Raw genomic sequence first — 19,489 nt, forward strand, 5'->3', positions numbered from 1 at the left:
TTAGAGCGATGCAGATATACGACTTGGAAGATCAGTGAAAGAAGGTGTCATAAACACAGAGCCCTCTGCGGGCTATAGATAGATGAAATGTCACCAAAATCTTTGGAGAAGGCTTTTAAGTTATCAATATAGCTTAAAAATACAAAGATCAAAATTGTGTCGTGAAAAAAATATACGCGGATGACAAACTAGTCAACGTCCTAACTGAACCTAACCTGAGTGAGTCATATAAGAATTCTTTTATGCTGTTGTTCAATGACAACATACCATTGAAACTTGACTCCTACATCAGTGGGAAGTTTTTCCGTTGGAGTGCTACACAGGAGCAGTGAGTGGAATGAGTGGATGTGGTAAATGGGTTACTGAAGACCAATAGCTGCTGAAGGACGAGCAGATAAGATGCAGTCAAGACTGAATGTAGAGCAAAGAAAAATAATATAAAAGTGTTTTCTACTTCATATTTGGTTGGGAGAAAACCTTTCACTCCTGGAGAGTCTGATGCACGGTAGCAGTGAAAAGGGAACTTTTACACCCTCGTCTCTACGTTTCTAATTTAAGTAACATGAATTCTCCCAGTGACATCAATTTTGAGCGAAGCTACGAGGTACTAATGATATAAGTTATGCTTGTAGCATGATTTCTATTGACAGCAATGTAACATATATCTATTATCCATGTATCTTCCATTTCTGTTTGCTTTTGATGATCCTGATGAGTGATCTAAAATAAAAGCCATAATAACTAGAGTGTTCATTCTTTTTGAAGCATTAATCAAAGGCTTCTGTCTTTCAAGCCATCACGTTACATGCACAATGTAGCAGAACTATCAAAACGCCTTTGCACTCAATGTGCTCATAAAAATGGTCACTTCTCAAAAACTAGAAAATGTGCATAGTTCAAGTGTTAAGAAATATTTTGTTCATGTTTCTACATTAAGAAATCGTTTGGATCAATATATTTTGTGTGGATATTTAGTAGGGCTGTAAATTGATTAAAATATTTATTCGTGTGATTGTCCATAGTCAATCACAATTAATTGCATGTGTTTTATCTGTTCAAAATGTACCTTAAAGGGAGATTTGTCAAGTATTTAATACTCTTATCAACATGGGAGTGGGCAAATATGCTTGCTTTATGCAAATATATGTATATATTTATTATTGGAAATCAATTACCAACACAAAATAATGACCAATATTATCCGGAAACCCTCACAGGTACTGCATTTAGCATAAGAAATATGCTCAAATCATAGCATGGCAAAATGCAGCCCAACAGGCAACAACAGCTGTCAGTGTGTCAGTGTGCTGATTTGACTATGACTTGTCAACAACTGCATGTGATTATCATAAAGTGGGCATGTCTGTAAAGAGGAGACTCGTGGGAACCCATAGAACCCATTTTCATTCACATATCTTGAGGTTAGAGGTCAAGAGATCCCTTTGAAAATGGCCATGCCAGTTTTTCCTCACCAAAATTTAGTTCAAGTTCGGAGCGTTATTTAGCCTCCCTCATGGCAAGTTAGTATGACATGGCTGGTACCAGTGGATTCCTTATTTTTTTTTATTTTGTTATACACCAGTATCTTCTCTTTAACTTTAAAACTGAGCCCACTACAACCTAAAAATCGCAAGTTGCGTTAATGCGTTAAAGAAATTAGTGGCGTTAGAATACATTTGTTATTATCACATTAACTTTAACAACACTAATATTTATTTAATGTACTTACTTTAGCTAATTTTTAGATAAAAGTTTTACATTTTATGAATCTTTTTTTTTTTTTTAATTCTTTTAACAATTTCAATTCCTTTATCAATTTTTATGGTTTATTGACTTATATAACCTTTTAGTTTCGGTTGTACAGACTTTAGGAATAGGAAGCATTAGAAGATACTTCAAGAAATGATGACAATAAGCAAAAATAGCAATGTAGGCAGTGGCAGACCACTTCTATTTCAGAGTTCAAAGGGTTAAATCAATAAAGGCAAAGACGCCAAAATACAGATCAACCTCGGCCAATCACATGAAGCTGCTGGATGTAGATTTAAAGTTAGCTTAGAGTAAAACAAAAACAGCCCTGTCATGTAAGTATTCAAGAAGCATCCTGGTACTACTGAGCATAATATGTCCTCAGAGACCAGACATTTTGAAATTTATACGGTCATGTGACCTGACTGGTGATCTCAGACCGCAACTTGTCAAAGCTTTATGGGCACAGGTCCTGACTCCTATACAACATCCAGCTGAACAACTCCACATCATGTAGCATTTGATGGTGACACGGTGACTACATTTTACAGCACATAAAGCAGCATCGATAATTTGAGCATTAAAGTCACAATGTGGTGAGTTTTATTTCCCCGGGTCATTATTATCCCCATGTGTTTACTTAACACTGTTTTTACATGATATATAACTCCGCGGGTGCAGAAAGAGAGCTATCTAAATTGAGTACAAATTAGGCCTGAAAGCCCATAAATGCAATGATGAGTTTTCCCATCTTGTAAAAAGAAGTGCAGCGCACGCTATGGGGCTCCCTCTGGCAGCAAGAGGAATCATTTTTATTGTAGCACATAGTGAAACTAATAGCCTTTCTGTTATGATGATGGTAATATTTGAGGGAAGGCTTTTTCTGTAACATAGTTAAAGTTAATGAGCGGCCCCGCTCTGTGACTTTTCAGTTGACTGGGGTGAATGGTTTGACCTGAGCCAGTAAATTGCAGATCGCCCGGGCAGTATCTTTCATTTGTTTATACAACTCCGACAGATAAGGCAGCCTAACAGGCAAAGAAAACATTGGGGACGGAGTGGATGGAGGTGATGTGAATCAGATGAGATATATGTGAAAGCTCACTGATATAAGAGAACTGTCCTTCTATGGAAGAAAAGTGCTTCTCAAAGAGCCCCATTAGCAAACGACACTTGATTACGTTGCTAAACTGAACAGAGTGAAACTGAATAAACATCAGAATGCTCATTACTCACAATACCGAGCCGAGAGCTACAACAGACGATATTCAATCGCACAACACAATCAAGCTCTCTCCCATGCTTCATATCTGCTCATTTTTTTTTACACACAAGACAAGCACAGTCTTGCTACTCTGGCCCTTTTCCACATGATTTTGACCCCAGGCTCCTTACCTGACGCTCTGTTCCTGTAATATATCCGGATCTGTGGCGTTGAGTGAGGCCACAAAGCTGCCCAAAGGAATGTTTTCCATCCAGGTGACTGTCAGGGGGTCCGGGAAGAAGACGGGGCCCTCGTTAATGTCCTCAACTGTGACATGGACCGTGGCCGTGGAGCTGGGGCCGTAGCCGACATCGGGAACCAGAGCATCCTCGTTCTCCACTTTGATGAGCAGTATGTGGAACGCTGTGGCCTCGTAGTCCAGAGGCTGAAGGGGGGGAGGGAGAATGATTGTGAATGTAAGGGAAGGGTGATTATTGCAGCACATGAATGCAGCGGGCAGTTCGATATACTTTACCTTGATGACAGACAGCATTCCCTCATTATTGTCTGGGTTGGTTTGGATCTCAAAGCTCAGTGTGGGATCTCCGTTAATTATAGAGTAGATCGCCCTCCACGCCCCCGTGTCTGGGTCGTCCCTGTCGTCTACCGTCAGGTTGACCGCCACACCCGTCGAGCCCTCGTACACTTGTGCCGCAAACTGTTAGAGTGGACAGACAGACATATCACCATTAGTGAGCAAGACGAGCTGAGGATACAGAAATCTATAGACTATAACAGAACAAATAAGACTGGACAGAAAGGAGACAGGGAAGATGGTATAGACCAGGGGCTTTCAAAGTCCCAGACTGTGGGGTTTCCTTCAGATAAAGCTTGGAAAGCTTACTTGCATAGTTTCGCTCTATACCTGGATGCCTATGGGATCATGACTATGCTATTTGATCCCATAGACTCTCAACAATTGAGACAAGAGCCTAATATTTCTGTTTGAAAATATAATTATAGGTCCTCTCTTTAAAGAGGACCTATAATGCTTATTTTCAGGTGCACACTTGTATTTTGGGTTTCTACTAGAACATGTTTACAATGCTTTAATTCAAAAAATGATTTATTTTTTCTCATACTGGCTGTGCTGCATCACCTCTTTTTACCCTCTGTCTGAAACGCTCTGTTTGAGCTCTTGACCTGTCCCCTCCAGAAAGTCTGCCCTGATTGGTCAGTTGGCCAACTCTGTTGTGATTGGTCAACCGGACCAAACTCTTTGGTTTCCGCTCCAGCTACGCTCTAACTAGCTTTGTTTTAGAGCGTACCAAACTAGCCGTTAGGCAGATACTATGCAAATGTGTTACTCAGTGACATCACCACATTACGGAAGAAAAGGCAGGACTTCAATCAAGGTGTTTCAGGCAGTTCAGGAGCAGTGTTTCTGTGGGGGAGAGTAACTCTCTTTGGTGTGGACTTTGTAACTTTGCAGACTTTTTAAATGCACAACAAACTATATAACACAGTAAAGGAAAGGGGGAAAAAGCACAAAAGCACAATAGGTCCTCATTAAACAAAAAACACACATTTAGGCTATTCTATGTGATCTTCTTTTGATAACTACGTGTGGGCCTGCATGTACCGCAGGCCACACTGTTGTGGGTGTGTTTTGTTGCTCCTCTCTCTGGGGTCTCCCTCTCCCTTCTAACTTTCTTTTTTTTTCAGGAGGAGCACACCTGAAACGGGGCACTGATTAAGGGAGAAGAAAAGGGCGGACAGTCACTGACATTCAGCCCTGTCAGCCAGCAGCACTGCTCGGGAGTCCGTCTCCACTGTTTCCTTTTTTTTTTGGTCTTTGATGGTTTTTCCCAGCATTTAGTTTGTTTTTCTACCAGAGATCCCTGGTAGTTTAGTCTTTCATGGTTTTGTTTCAGTTAACTACATTTTGAGTTAAGGGGGATGAGCTGGGTGTGACGGCCCATTGCGTGGCTGGCCCAGCGACTTCTTCCCCTTTTGGTCATTTAACTAGGATCTCCAACCCCTTTGTTTGCTTCGTTACATTTTGACAGTTTTTTTCCCCTGATTGTTAATAAATCAATTGTTTCCCTTTCACATAACAGTCTTGTGGTGTCCTTTCATATGCTTTGGTCTCTCCAGAACCTTTGTGTATTTGAGAGGCTGTAACAATAACAAATGTAATATTTTTTTCACTTCTATTCACTGAGCCTCACCGGAAACAGTTTGGAGGCCCACCTCCCACTTTGAAATCCTCTGGCATAGATGAAGACTTCTATTAGGAGTGGATTTAGATAACTCTAAAGGTGTGTTCAAATGTGAATTTTACAGACGCAGCACGACTGCATACTGAGCTTGATAATGTTTTAAACTTGAGTGAAACATTTGTGCTCATTCCAAATCACCACATCTCTATTACGATTTACGATTGGGTCCCCATTTTATTTGCATTTTGCACACACGTGAACAATGTGATGCACATCGATGCCGGTGGTTTCTTGCTATTCCGCTGGTGGCAGTAATGCACACAGAAGCATAGAAATGCGACACAGAAGAAAACAGCAAGCAAACTATGAACATAAACAATGCAGGATTTAAATAATTAAAATAAATTGGCCTTGCAAATTGGCCTTTATGAGGATGGAAATGCACTCAACATGTTTGATAGACCTCAGGGATACACACAATGCATTTCGTGAGAAACACCGAATGTAAACAGAGCTTTAATTTCTTTAAAAGAAATGTGCACCTTTAAGTCTTCTTCCTCTTTATATATTTTATTATCACCCTCATCATTAAAATAACTGATTTTAGGGAGGGAAGTGTAATGTAAAACGTCCTGCTTTTCTGTCCTCGTGTTCGTCCTTTCATTAAATTTCTGCTCGGTGATACGGTTGTAAAATGCCAGAGCTATTTTTACACTCAGAAGCTACAGCTGACAAAAAGGGGACGGAATTAAGAAATAAAGAAGTATGTAAAGAAATGTAAAAGTTAATAAACTCGCAGTGTCAATCACTCCCCACCTCTCTGCTCATTGTTGGCAGCAGGCCTCAATCCGATTCCGATCGATGCATTCTGCCAGCACGGCTCTCACTAAAGACTACATCCTGAACAGGGGTACCCTTGCAGAAGCTTCAGGCAGGCAGAAGCAATTCTGTGAATGTGTGTGTGTGTGTTTGTCAGGACCATTACAGTGTCAGAGCTTACAGTGTAATCTTTCAGACACAGAACACTCTGTTTAAGGATAGCGCTGGTCCAGCCTAGATTACTGCGTCTCCTGTCAGCCCACGGTATTGTTGTTTCACAGATTACCCTCTTACCGCCTTACACTGCCTGGCTCCATGCATTTATCTGAAGAGACACAAACATTGATTTCTTCTCTTTCCTTTCTTTTCTCCCTTTCTTATTCATCCAAAGCGTGTTTAAAAAAAAAAACCTACATTGAACCATTCACAGTCATTTAGGGCACAGAGGATAGGAACACAATGTTCTTTAAAGAAGGAGGTTATGTTGGTCCCCACATGGGCATTGTGGGCCCTTTTGTCCTGCAAGCCTGCGGCCGTCTGGTACAAAAGCATCATGTGGAAATTAGAATGCTGTTGGAAACTTGAAAAAGCCAGCACAGTGCTCATTTTTTAAACAAGTGGGACGTACTGGAATTTAAATTTAAACAGCAATTGCCTTAGCTTTAGCGAAGAACCCTGAAGCATTTTACAAACATTACCTACATGCCCCCACTGCACGTACTCAAAGACACTAGCACTGTGATCAGAGACGAACGCACGTCATTGCCATTGGACTTCAAACTGCGGAAGACTCACATGCAACATGTACAAGCCCTCTCTCTCTCTCTCCTTCCCTTACAAACACACCAATACAGCACACAGACAACGGCCGGTCAGATTGGGTTTAATCATGTGGGGCAGTCATGCGGTTGGAGGAAACGCTGTATTCTGTGTGATGTGGCGACTGGGCTCCTGCCCTGCCGCTGATAAGGCCCCAATTCCACCTGGAGCACAAAGCAACCAGTCACCTGAAAGACTAGAAGGAAATGACTAACTACGAGGCAGAGCTTCTTGCCTGAAATGACTTAAACACATTAAGAGAGAGGAGAGATGGCAAAAGAGGAAAAAAGGAAAAAGGTCTGACTTAAAGTTTGCTTTTATCCATGTGTGTGTACGTGTGTGTGTATGTGTGTGTGTGTGTGTGCGTGTGTGTGTTTGTGTTGGCTGTTTTCTATCTGCGACTCCCAGCCCCAGACAGAGAGCCAATTAAAGCCGTGGCCCTTGCTCGCTCCAAGTCTCAGAAAAAAGTGACCACATGACCAGGGCAATGCAAGCCAAGAGTCAAACAAACACACACACTGTAGCAGACTGTATATAAAGATGGATGACATGACAGCTCCCCAAAAGTGAAGCCAAAACATCTTTATCGCCCCCTGGTGGCTGGCTGCAGTATAGGTCATAAAGCCCGCCCCCTCCATGTTAACAGATGGGACATGGGCCAAACTAAAAAGTCAAAGTACACGTCTAATACATTTTTCCCAAAGATGGTTTCTGTCATTTTAGGTAGTTCTTATCATGCTGAAGTATGTTCAAGTGTTAATTTTTCTAATATGTTTGGTATTAATTAGTTATTTGATACTATAAAAAGAGGGTGAGACGTCATGATTGACAGCGTCTCTGGGTGAAGTAGTCGAGCAGCCGGAGGCTTGGAAATTGTACGAGATGTAACTTTTTCTTCTCATAATCGTTACGAGTCTGTGTAATAGAACATGTGTCAGTTTGTGGAGTTGAGTTTTATAAATGTAGTTATAGAGATATTATGGTTAGTTGTTGTATCTTTCTAGCCTAACAGCTATTACTGTGGTGCTAATGTAGCAGCTAGGCGGCTCTCACGTTAGCAAGCTGCGGCCGTGCTTGGCTTGTTATTGGCTCGGGTGGGTGTAAATGGACTTGCATTTATATATAGCGCTTTTTTAGTCTTCCGACCACTCAATGCGCTTTACACTACATGTCAGCATTCACCCGTTCATACACACATTCATACACTGATGACAGAGGCTGCTAAGGTGCCAACTTTTCCCATCAGGATCTAATCTAAATACTCATTCACATCGATGGCTTCGGGAGCAATTTGGGGTTAAGTGTCTTGCTCAAGGACACATCGACATGTGACCGGAGCAGCCGGGGATCGAACCACCGACCTTCCGATTGGCGGTTAACAGCCGCCACGGGTGTGTGGGCGGGACCTCGTTACCGTGGCTGCAGCACCCTGATCACTACTGCGCAGAATCTGCCTCCAAATGAGGTCAGCATCTCAAGATGGCCACACCGCATCCGGGATATTGTGGCTTCACTTTTGGACAGTGGGAGGAAGTGGAGATGCGCTGTCCATCTATATATACAGTCTAATGAACACACAACGACACAAACACATTCATGCATGCACATTACTGTAAGATATACACTTGCACACAATCACATACAGTGCTGTAGTCAGACAGAGAAACAGACGGACGGACAGATAGAGTTGACACTTCAGACATTTAAGATTCCAGGGAGTAAAAACGACAGATTGGCATTGATTTTCTGTTTCCCATCTCCTTTTATGCCTGACTTTTTCAATAATCTGTCCCATAAATCTCCAAGGTAATGTCATGCTGCCAAAAGATAATTGGGTGATTTGAGGCACAACAACTTAAGGAGAAAAGATAAAGAAATGGATAATGTCACGTTTCAGTTGAGAGTTTCAGTGCTGCAATTTCTGATTGCGCTATTTATACCTCTGATTATGGTGGCTTTTGTTTGTTTGTCATTACAGTCTGTCACATGTCATGTGTGCTTTTCTTTATGAGACGCTGCTGTAAGGAACATGATGCTACAGATCGGTGTCCTGACCCCCTAATTGCTTTGTTCTTAAAAATAAATGCTTTATAAAGGCATTTTCTTGCTTTACGTATTATTAAGTCTGCATATTTTTTTATTTATTCACAAAAAATCCTGTACGTCACTGTTAACCAACACCATTATGCAATCCATGCTGCTGTTGTTTAGAAATCTCTATACACTTTTACTATGGTTCTAAGCATCCGTTGCTTTGCATTAGTTCCTGTGCAATATAAACATCTATTAGTGCTTGAAATATGTCCATCAAAGTGATCATCAAGTATGCATAAATCTCTGTTATATTATTTTTATGAGGTAATGCAGTGGAAAATCTACACATAAACTGCATTACCATACAACATTGATTAAACATAGAGACCAACTGATGCAGACCTGATGTACGCAGTAATGGATGACACAACTTCAGCGTGTCAAAAGTTTATGAATTGACTTTGATGCCATTTCGAACTGAAAAGAAACCAGCAGTGGTGTAATGTAACAAAGTAATAATACTTTGCTACAGTACTCAAGTATTATTTGGGAGTATCTGTACTTTACTTGAGTTTTTATATTTCTGTCAATTTTCACTTTTACTTCACTACATTTCCTAAATGAAACGTGCACTGTTACTGCGATACATTTCCCCTAAGCATCTTCATTACTCGTTACTATTGCAAGGAAGCAGGTTTGGTGAATCAGTGGTCTAAGTTTGCAAGTTTGATCATTTACATGATGGGCAAGTGAAAACAAAGTGCTCTCAAAGCTGTTGTTAAGTTTCAATTTCTGCTCAAGTCCAGACAGGCTACATGTCAGATTATGCTACTTGCGACTACGAGGGAAGGAAAAACTGGATTTTGCTCTTTAAATCCTTTAAGTTGTGGAGACTTTGTTTTTCCTCAAGTGTTATGTAGCCTCCATTTTTAAGGTGGTGTGCATGTTAAGAGGAATAATAAGGGCACGGTCACACATGTGCAAATATCAGTGAGTGAACATCACCTGCTGAGGTGATTTTCAAACTGAAAGTTCACCAAAATGAACTGCATTTCGAATGCAAAGATGCAAAAGTTTTTTTTCGCACTTTTGCTCACGTAGAATGGAAGTGAAAGGGAGGAGAATCTTAATTCCACGCATGTGTGACCGCCCCATAAACTTCATAAATCTCAAAATTCTGACTTGCTTAATTTTTCAATAACAGCATTACTTGTACTTTGACTTTCAATACTTAAGTCCATTTAATATTAGAAAAAATACTTTTTATACTTAAGTACACTAAATATCAAACACTTAAAGACTTTTACTCAAGTAAAATAGTGACTTTAACTTCTACTAAAGTCATTTTCTGGTTAGATGTCTGTACTTTTACTCAAGTGTGCCTTTTCAGGTACATCGTCCACCACTGGAAACCAGTGTACTAGGAAGCATCGTACATATCTTGCATTCAAAAAAGTATGCAATTTGTAGTGAAAGAGTTGATGCTTGGTTGAATAAATTCAGCATTTTATTTTATCTGTATTATGTAACACGTATACAACTGACCTTTGCGATCTGCCTCATACACATTTAAACATTTCCTTCATATTAATTCATATCTGTAACCTTACTGGTCAAATAGTATGTGACACTGCCAATCATCTAAAGTGACTTTCAGAGTCACATCTCTTCACCTCTCATTGAGGTGAGAGGAGGAGGTGCTGACTGCTGAGGAGGTGCTGACTGGGTGAACAGATCATAATGAGGACAGTGAGCTTCCACTACTACAAGACGAGTTTTAATGAGAAACAAATAAAGAAACCCAACAACAGAATCCGGCCACTGTAGCACTTTGTTTAACAGTGCAGTAATTGCCAAGTATTTACTAGGAATTTGACTGTACCAATTATTGTACTAAAAATAGAACCATGGAACACAGTAATTATCTCATATTGTCTAAGTAATTTCCTGTCATTATTGGAAAATAAGATTACTACTAGTAGTTAGTGCCATTATACATGTCAGTCAAGATACTACAGTATGCAGAGTGGTGGTGCAGGTTCCACCTGTTAGCTTATGAAACCAAGGGGCTGTATGTTTAGCATTTACAAGGTCTGAGATGACAATACATGTTCAAGGGATGGCAATGTCACTCTGTAGGTAGGTCAGTCGGTTTACCACTTTGGTCCAGACTGAAAGATCTTGGCAACTATTGGATGGATTGATATACAATTTGGTATTTATGGTGCCCAGAGGATGGATCCTAATGATCTTGGTGATCCCCTGACTTTTCCTCTAGCGTCTCCCCAACTTGACTTTTGGTTTCGACAACTACTATTGGATAGATCACCATGAAATTTGGTGCACACATTTCCCCATATGATGAGTTGTAATAACTTTGGTGATCATTTAACTTGTCACCTATAGTGCCATCAGGTCAAAAAATGTGTTTGTCTTATACTTTGGTTTATGACCAAATGCCTGCAAAACTAATGACGTTCCAATAATTCCAATAGCCTCAGATGCATTTTGTGTTTAGTGCTAATTAATAAATGTTAGCATGCTAACAGGCTAAACTAAGATGATGGACATTGTGAACATACCTGCTAAGCATCAGCATGTTAGCACTTAGCTCAAAGTACAAACTACAGTGTAATAGTGTAAAAGGGAATTTGTAATAATAGCTGGTATCAATACTGTAAGTCAATTGATGTGGTACAACAAAATACACATTTTGTCTGATCCATATAAACCATTGTATTTTACCATTTACAGGACCAATGAAGAACCATTTGGTGTCAAGAAAAAAGGTAATGAAATAAAAATCAACAACAACAACAAAAGACAACTAAATTACAATTTAGCTTGGAGGTTTAAGAAATATTGAGAGCATCACGGCCAAACGACATCAGCCAAATGTGGTGACCCAATCACTTGCTCACTCAGTTTGGGATGCTAAATGGATGCTGTTTGACATTGCTCTACCTCAATGTGTTTTTTTCTCTAAATTTCAACTTTTTTTAAGAGGACTCAGAACTAGGGCTGAACGATTAACCAAATTTGACTTTGCAAAGTAATAGAATGCAATTTTCAAATTGCAAAAGCTGTGATAAAAAAAAAAAATGTTAATGCTATACAATCTAACCAACACCTGGCCCTGTGCGAAGTGAGTGTGGGATTGCGAGAGAGAGTGGTAGTGGATGCACGCAAAACAGACAGGTGAAGGCAATCAGAGCAGAGATAGAATTAGCAGTAAAGTTGTCAAGAGGTAGTACACGTACAGTGTAGGTTTCAGTTTGTCTTTGAATAAATGCTGCAGCTCCTCAAGACCCAAGTAAAGTTCCCGTACCTTGCTTCCTAAATGCTGGCTAAGGGGGTTTGCCCCTAAGTCAGCATCCATTTTGGCCCTGAAGGCAAAACAAAGTGTCCCCTATGCTTCTTGATCACGATTTGGAAGCTGAAGCAGGATCGGTTAACAGGGCCAAATTTGATATTCAGAGCATTAATAGAGCAGCAAACAACTATTTGCTATGTAAAGCTATAGAGGAGTAACGTCTACCTGAGCAGAGAATGAAGTCACTCTCCCTCTGTGTGTGTTGTAATCCGAGCTTCTCCTCTTTTAGTGCATACTAATACGCTCATATGGCAGTTACAGCTGATAACGGCATCACGAAAGACGGCAACGTCAAACATGTTCACCATTGGGCTTTAAGTTATGAAAATATGTTTAGAGTGGAGAAACCAAAGTCAACGGTTGAGATTTGTTATTTTCTTTTATATTTCTGCGGTTTAGTTTGTATGACACGTTACTGTAACTGACTGGAGATCAGTAAGATTCATATTTATTTTTCATATACTAACAAGGCCGGTTGTTCTGCAGTGCTTCGTTGTTCTTTTTCAGATTGTATTTAAGTCATTATGATTATATTAGATGTTTACAAGGCTTGAAGGTACAAGTTGTTATTTTACTCTGATTGAATGGTTTTACAGCTCAATAGCGAAATAAAGATATACTATTCATATCAATTCATGCAGTAATTCATTTCAAGTCATCATAAACACGTAGGCCTGGCCTACTTGAAAGAGCAGTTTATATGTTGACTGCATCCAATGTTGTGCTGGTCATAGAATGAATGTGTATTGTGAATAATGCAAAAGATAAGGAGCTTGTATGAAATAAGGTATTGCAATTACAGTATCAGTCTAAAAAAAAAGAAGCAATTAGATAACTCTCCCATATCGTTCAGCCCTACTCAGAACCTAAGATAGTAAACATCTGCAATCAAAGCCAAACAGCTGGTTGATTTCTGCAAAACACAACATGACACTACAAAACCTTCATCTCGACACTGTCAACAACACTCACTGTACCTCTTCTCCAACAGATGGGGGTGCAAAGGAAGCCTGGAATCCTGGCAAAGGGCCCGAGAAAGAGATGTGAAGCCTTGGTAGAGTGTACACATCTGTCAGCTTTACTGAGTAACACTAAATGCTCTCTGCCTCATTAACACTACTATGGAAATTCCCTCCTATTTCTTATACAGGCTTTTAATTTGTCTTTCATTGCCAGCTGGCATTGTTTGCTTGTTACAAACCACTGACCAAGACCTTTTTTCTTCTAGTCTGACTGACTCTGTGTGCAGAGCTGTGGTCGATACAAGGACAAAGCAAGAAACAAGGGAATAAGACAGAAAGACAGAGACAAATATGAGCCAGGTTTAACAGTAAGTGGAAAAGTGGTTGTTTTGATACTGGCTGCTATAAACCATCAAATTCATCAATCTGACTTTTCCATCTTGTTCTCCCTCCCACAGACATACACAAATAAGCACATGCACGTAATTACAGTCAAGTAAACGCACACATATGCCCACCATATCCTTACAGAGCACAATACACACACAAGTGGAGACAAATGGAGATCAACTTATTTCATTCCTGGATGTCTGTCAGATTGTGTTATGAATACAGATGACAGTTAGGGCTGCACTGACAGGCAGCCAGACAGACAGTTGAGCAGCTGTTCGTTTGTCCTAATGGAAAGTACTTTGTGACATGTCCCCGCTGCCCCAAAGATTTTTCTCTGAAAGGGAACATGCCTAACAGTGGCCCATCACATTAAACCTCCTGAGACAAAACTGTTTTGCCTCCTAGTAGCATTTGCCTCATTGCCACATCGCGGCAGGAGGCTCTGCAAAAGAGAAGTTTCTGTTCCTGCATATGTTGGTTACAGATCTTTCTGAGCATTTTTTACCACTTTTCTAAGAACTGTTTTGAAGTCGATCTCTTCTTATTTGAAACTTTTTCTATCCTTCCAAGGCATTTCTTACGCCCGGGCCAGACTGGGCATGTCAGCAGTGCCTTTGCGGCTGCCTCGCTGAACTTGTCTTTCACGCGTGTGGTGTCCACACTGGCAGCATTTCCGTTGCAGCGCTGCTGCTGCTGCTGCCAGCCCTTTCTTTCTACATAGTGTTTGCCTTTCATAATGGCCATTTCATTTAATTATAAATGTCATTTGTATTTATTTTAGATACAAAAGGGTTAAGAAGTGTGTGTTCATTTGTAAATAATAGTAATAATCCACAATTAAAACCCGGTACTTTATTTATTCATGAGCCCTGCAAGTCACTGCATTTTCTACAACACTGTCCTGTACATATTTCTAAAATAAAAGCCTTGTGTTAACAAATGAAGGAATTCTGTCCACAGGGAAAAAAAAAAGTTTAAGTGCTTTTATTATGAAACAGAAGCAGGAAATGATAAATAAATCTTTACTTTTTTCATGTCTGTGACATATTCTACACATACAGACATTGAAACTGCAGTAATGTTGCTGGTATGGTGTCAGTACACTGTCAAAAGATCAGTCTTACTCTCTATTTTTGCCGCAAACCGTGCCCGGCATGTGGAAAAAATAGGCCAGACCTCGAATCTCTAGAAGAGACTCAGCTGACAGCTCCTCTTACCTATTAACCTAGGCGCCGAAATAAAAAACAACAGGTTCCGCAGGTTCCCTGTGTGGCCCGGTTCTTAGAAAGCCGTGTAGTCTCTCTAATGTAAGTGGATAAATCCTAACACACTATCTGGAAAAGAAATGACTTACATAAATCTAAAAATGATCTTGCACCCTGAACATAACATCTCTTAAAACGTCTTAAAAAGTTGCACGATGGAGCCATGCACTAATTAAGTATTTCTAGGCCCTTTTGTAATAACAAAACACTGACGTAGATGTCACTGAGGTAAAAGTCAAATTTAGAAAGAAATCCCCATGACTTAAACAGGAATCCTTTACATTTCCAAGCAGCCACTTTTCCTTTTTCTGCTTTCAAAAGCAGCTTAACTCTCACAGAACGAGGTGTAGACAGACTGCAAATCTGTAAAAAAGGCACCGTTTTCATTGTACAGTACCAGCATGAGGCTGAAATGAAACCAGGTGCACGTGATCACTCATCTTCCCACACAATCCTATACACAGACACTGTGTATAGGATTGGCAACTTACCTCTCTGTCTAACCCCCACTCGCTTTTTACCCTTCCCCCTGTCTTTAATCCTGCATACAGTAAGTGTGCCTGGAGAGTTAATGAGCTTACCTGTGTCTTTATTAAATTTGAACAGCTTCTGCTCAGGCTGCTTCTAAAGATAGATTTTCGATGAATCTGACATTCAGCAAAGCAGCTTTTCTACCTTTGCAGAACATGACAGCCCTCATATTTGTCAATGCAGCAGAGTTGAAAAAAAAACCCCGAATACAGACAGAGTGTATTAAACAACCACGTATGAGTGGGTACCAGAAACCGGTATTAAACAGGCACCGGTGCTATAGAAAGCACAGAAGTGAGAAACAGACAAGTGCAGGTGAAGTAAAGATAACTACGACAACTACGCTCGTTACTTTAAGTGCAATAAAAACTTTGTGAGTAAAAAAGCAAACACTTTATCAATACACCTGTTCAACAAGCATAAACATGATGTTAACATGTAGAAAAGCGATATTTCAATCTGCTCTGTTCGCAGTCTCTCATCCACTGCCGCTATGTTTACACAAGCACTGCGATTTAGCTTGGCTAATAGCGAATTGTTACAAACAAGCAGGACGAAGGACTGATACTGGCTGATGTCTGTGTTCTTCATTCTTACTTAACATCACTCAGGAATATTTTTTATTTTATTGACATTCTAGATTAGTTTCCACTAAGATATTATTGAGTTTGTATAGTGATTTGCTGTTAGTATTCTGCTTTTTAGTTATATGTAAATTACAAACAAATTATAATCCTGTTCTGAATTCATTCTTTTTAAAATAATATATTAAAAAGCAATTATTTAGTAATGAATAAAATCGATAAAGAACAGTCCCTTTCTGATGGTCGGACTGGAGAGTTTTGCTTCCAGGAGTTTTGTCCGAAAACCAACAATCTGACAGTCGCACCTACTTTATTCTGCCTTTGGTCCGTGTGCTCCTATGTCAACGAAAGAATTTCCGTGTTTCATTTCAACACTGTACATCTACCACCAAGTAGACTGCTTAAACCGCTCACCATGACTACCCCTGAGCAGAAAGTCCTTGGAAATGCCCTCCTTTTAAAATTTTAACTGGCACAGCTGGTGTTCAATACACAGCAAGACATATGTAATAGACAGCCGCGGAGCTCAGTATTTCTTTTGCACTGTTTTATTTTGACTGTTTGCCGCAAAACTTCCTGCACAACCAAGATTTTATACATTTGCACAAGACAATTTGTTTTTATATCATATATTTATCTCTAATTGTGAATGTCTTAGTCTGCCAGCTATACTGATGGCCAGGGAACATGGATGTGCGACTCCCCTGATGCATGGTGTCAGAAACCGCCATGTAGGATTTGCTACTGCAGTGACACATGAGCGAGAAAACTAAACTGGAGCTACTACTTCTACTACAGGAACCTGAACCCCAGGGCTCAATGGCAGTGAATGAGAATTTTGCCCTTGCATCATGTGTGTCTAACACGGGTGGATGACATGCGACCTTGTTCATTTAAAGCATGCATAATTATTACAGAAATCTATTACGGTGTCCATTGAAGTGTTTCAATGCAGTCCTGGTTTTTGACTGTCAAAATACAAACCAAACTCTCTGTACAACGTAGATACTACTGCAGTAATAAATCAGTTAATAATTGAGTAAATGAAAGATAAAATATAAGATAAAGAAGTTTAATTATGACAAATGTTTTTATTAGGGTTGTCAAAGTTAACGCGATGAAAACGCAAATTCGTTTTAATGCCACTTATTTCTTTAACGCATTCACGCAATCGATCTTTCTAAGGTTGTAGCGGGCTCAGTTTTAAGGCTAGAGTGAAGATACTGGCATCATATGAAACTAAAAAAAACTAATAAATCTGGTACAATTGGTAACAACCATGTCATACTAGCTTGTTGTGAATGAGGCTAAATAACACTCCAAACTTGCACAAAATTTTGGCTAGGAAAAACTGTCATGGCCATTTTCAAAGGGGTCCCTTGACCTCTGACCTCAATATGTGAATGAAAATGGGTTCTATGGGTACCCACGAGTCTCCCATTTACAGACATGCCCACTTTATGATAATCACATGCAGTTTTGGGCAAGTCATAGTCAAGTCAACACACTGACACACTGACAGCTGGTGTTGCCTGTCGGGCTTGAGTTTGCTATGTTATGATTTGAGCATATTTTTTATGTAAAATGCAGTACCTGTGAGGGTTTCTGGACAATATTTGTCATTATTTTGCATTGTTAATTGATTTCTAGTAATACATCATTTGCATAAAGCAAGCATATTTGTCCACTCATGTTGATAAGTATTAAATACTTGACAAATCTCCCTTAAAGGTACATTTTGAACAGAGAAAAAATGTGTGATTAATCGTGGTTAAATATTTTAATGGATTGACAGCTCTAGTTTTTATTTGTTTGGGGACAAAACGCCATATAGGTTACTTAATCCTTTCTTTATGTTTGCTACACATTCTTTATCTACAATAGGGTGCAGATTGGTATTTTACAATGAGAAATTATACGTAACCTCATTTAATGGTTAATGACAATTAACCAGTAGCATCAGTTTATTGCAGGTTTAAAGTTTCATTCTGCAACCTCTCTCAAAGAAGGGGATGAAAAGGTGATATAAAATTTTATAATTTTTCAGAAAATAGAAAAATGGGAAAAGCTTGCAGCCTTTTCAAATAAGCCCATCGAGAGCTTGTGTGGAGACGGGCAGCTGGCATTGTGATTTCTAACACATCAACATTCTTCTGGGCAAACTTCATAATTGAGGGACAGCACACCTGATGCTATTTCATGTTATCTTTTCCACTTATTTTTAGTGCTTCGTCACTCTGTATCTTAAGCCGCGTTTCCACCAAGCACTCCAGTTCAGTTCCTTACACATACGAATGGTTATTTCTGTTTCCATTAGCTAAAGTTGTGGATAGTACCTGGTACATACGTTTTTAATGTACCACCTCATATGAGGCTCCAAGCGAGCTGAGCCGAAACTTGAAGGTGGAGTTAAAACACTGCAGACGACTGATTGCTCAGAGAGAATTGTAACTAGTGCGGCACAGGACATCCTGAGCAAACCTGCCAGTTTTAAATAGCCAAGCTACCGTCAATAGCAATCGCAATTTTTTTATTAATTTGAACCAGATGTTTTAAAAAAATAGCAGTCTGCAAAACTATGACATACACTGCAGACATTCCTCTGTTTGGTTGTCAATGAAAGGATTCAGCGAGTGTCGCATTGAAGATAATGTCACAGCAGTTCCACACAGCTTTGCTACGTCAGCTGAGAATCACACCTACACTGAGGGGGTGATCCGCAGTGGAAAACGAATAGTAAAAAAGCACCTGGTACCAAAAAGTTAATCGAGTTGCAACCCGTGTAGATATATCACGATATTACATATATATCACGCCACAAAACAAAACTATGGTAACAGCTGCAGTTAGGTTTAGGCAACAAAACTACTTAGTTTAGGAAAAACATCATGGTTGAGCTTAACATAAGTACGTAAACAAAGTAAAATACGTACGGAAACAACATAACAAAAGTACGGAAAACACGTCACAAACATCACTAAAGAACATGTCACAAACGTCACTATTGTAAATTCAAAATAACTCAACAAATGTTTGGGACACAAACACTGGTCTCGAACAACGGTCTCCTGGTCGGTCCTGTGTTTGTTGGACCCATCCATCTCCCCTCCCGCCCACCATAAGTAGTCTTTCTCACTTTATATATTCTTTGTCACTAGCTCCTAGTGTAGCATATTTACACGGATATGTTTACATTGCAGTCAGTACAGACTACATGGCGTACAAATGACACGCTATAGAAGCGAGAGCGGCATTCTTATTGCACATGAAATGACTTGCGATTACCGTGCTATTCATACACCGTTTATTTCGACCGGGCTGTGAGTCGAGTCGAGCAGAGCTGTACCATGCTGCGGAAACATATCACTAGAGACTGGGGGAGTGAAGATGCATCACACACCACATCTGAATAAAATGACCTGGTAATACTGTATACCCTTCATGGATTACCTGTTTCATGCAGCACGCTTGCTTGACATGAAGTAATAAAAATGACCATTGTCAAATACCGGATGATGACATAACTGAGCAAAT

The 19,489-nt window shown here is 39.8% G+C and overlaps 1 protein-coding gene across 1 annotated transcript in view; it reads right to left on the bottom strand.

The window, feature by feature from the left end:
- cdh13 (cadherin 13, H-cadherin (heart)) overlaps nt 1-19,489 on the bottom strand; it is a 441,664-nt gene that overhangs the window by 64,201 nt on the left and 357,974 nt on the right. The window contains exons 9-10 of the mRNA XM_074631905.1: nt 3,489-3,671; nt 3,145-3,398 (exon numbers count right to left, since the gene is read on the bottom strand). Of these exons, the coding sequence (XP_074488006.1) occupies nt 3,145-3,398; nt 3,489-3,671 (437 nt within the window). The remainder of the gene's footprint in view (nt 1-3,144; nt 3,399-3,488; nt 3,672-19,489) is intronic.

Source organism: Sebastes fasciatus, chromosome 4 (assembly GCF_043250625.1).
Source record: "Sebastes fasciatus isolate fSebFas1 chromosome 4, fSebFas1.pri, whole genome shotgun sequence".
NCBI lineage: Eukaryota > Metazoa > Chordata > Actinopteri > Perciformes > Sebastidae > Sebastes > Sebastes fasciatus.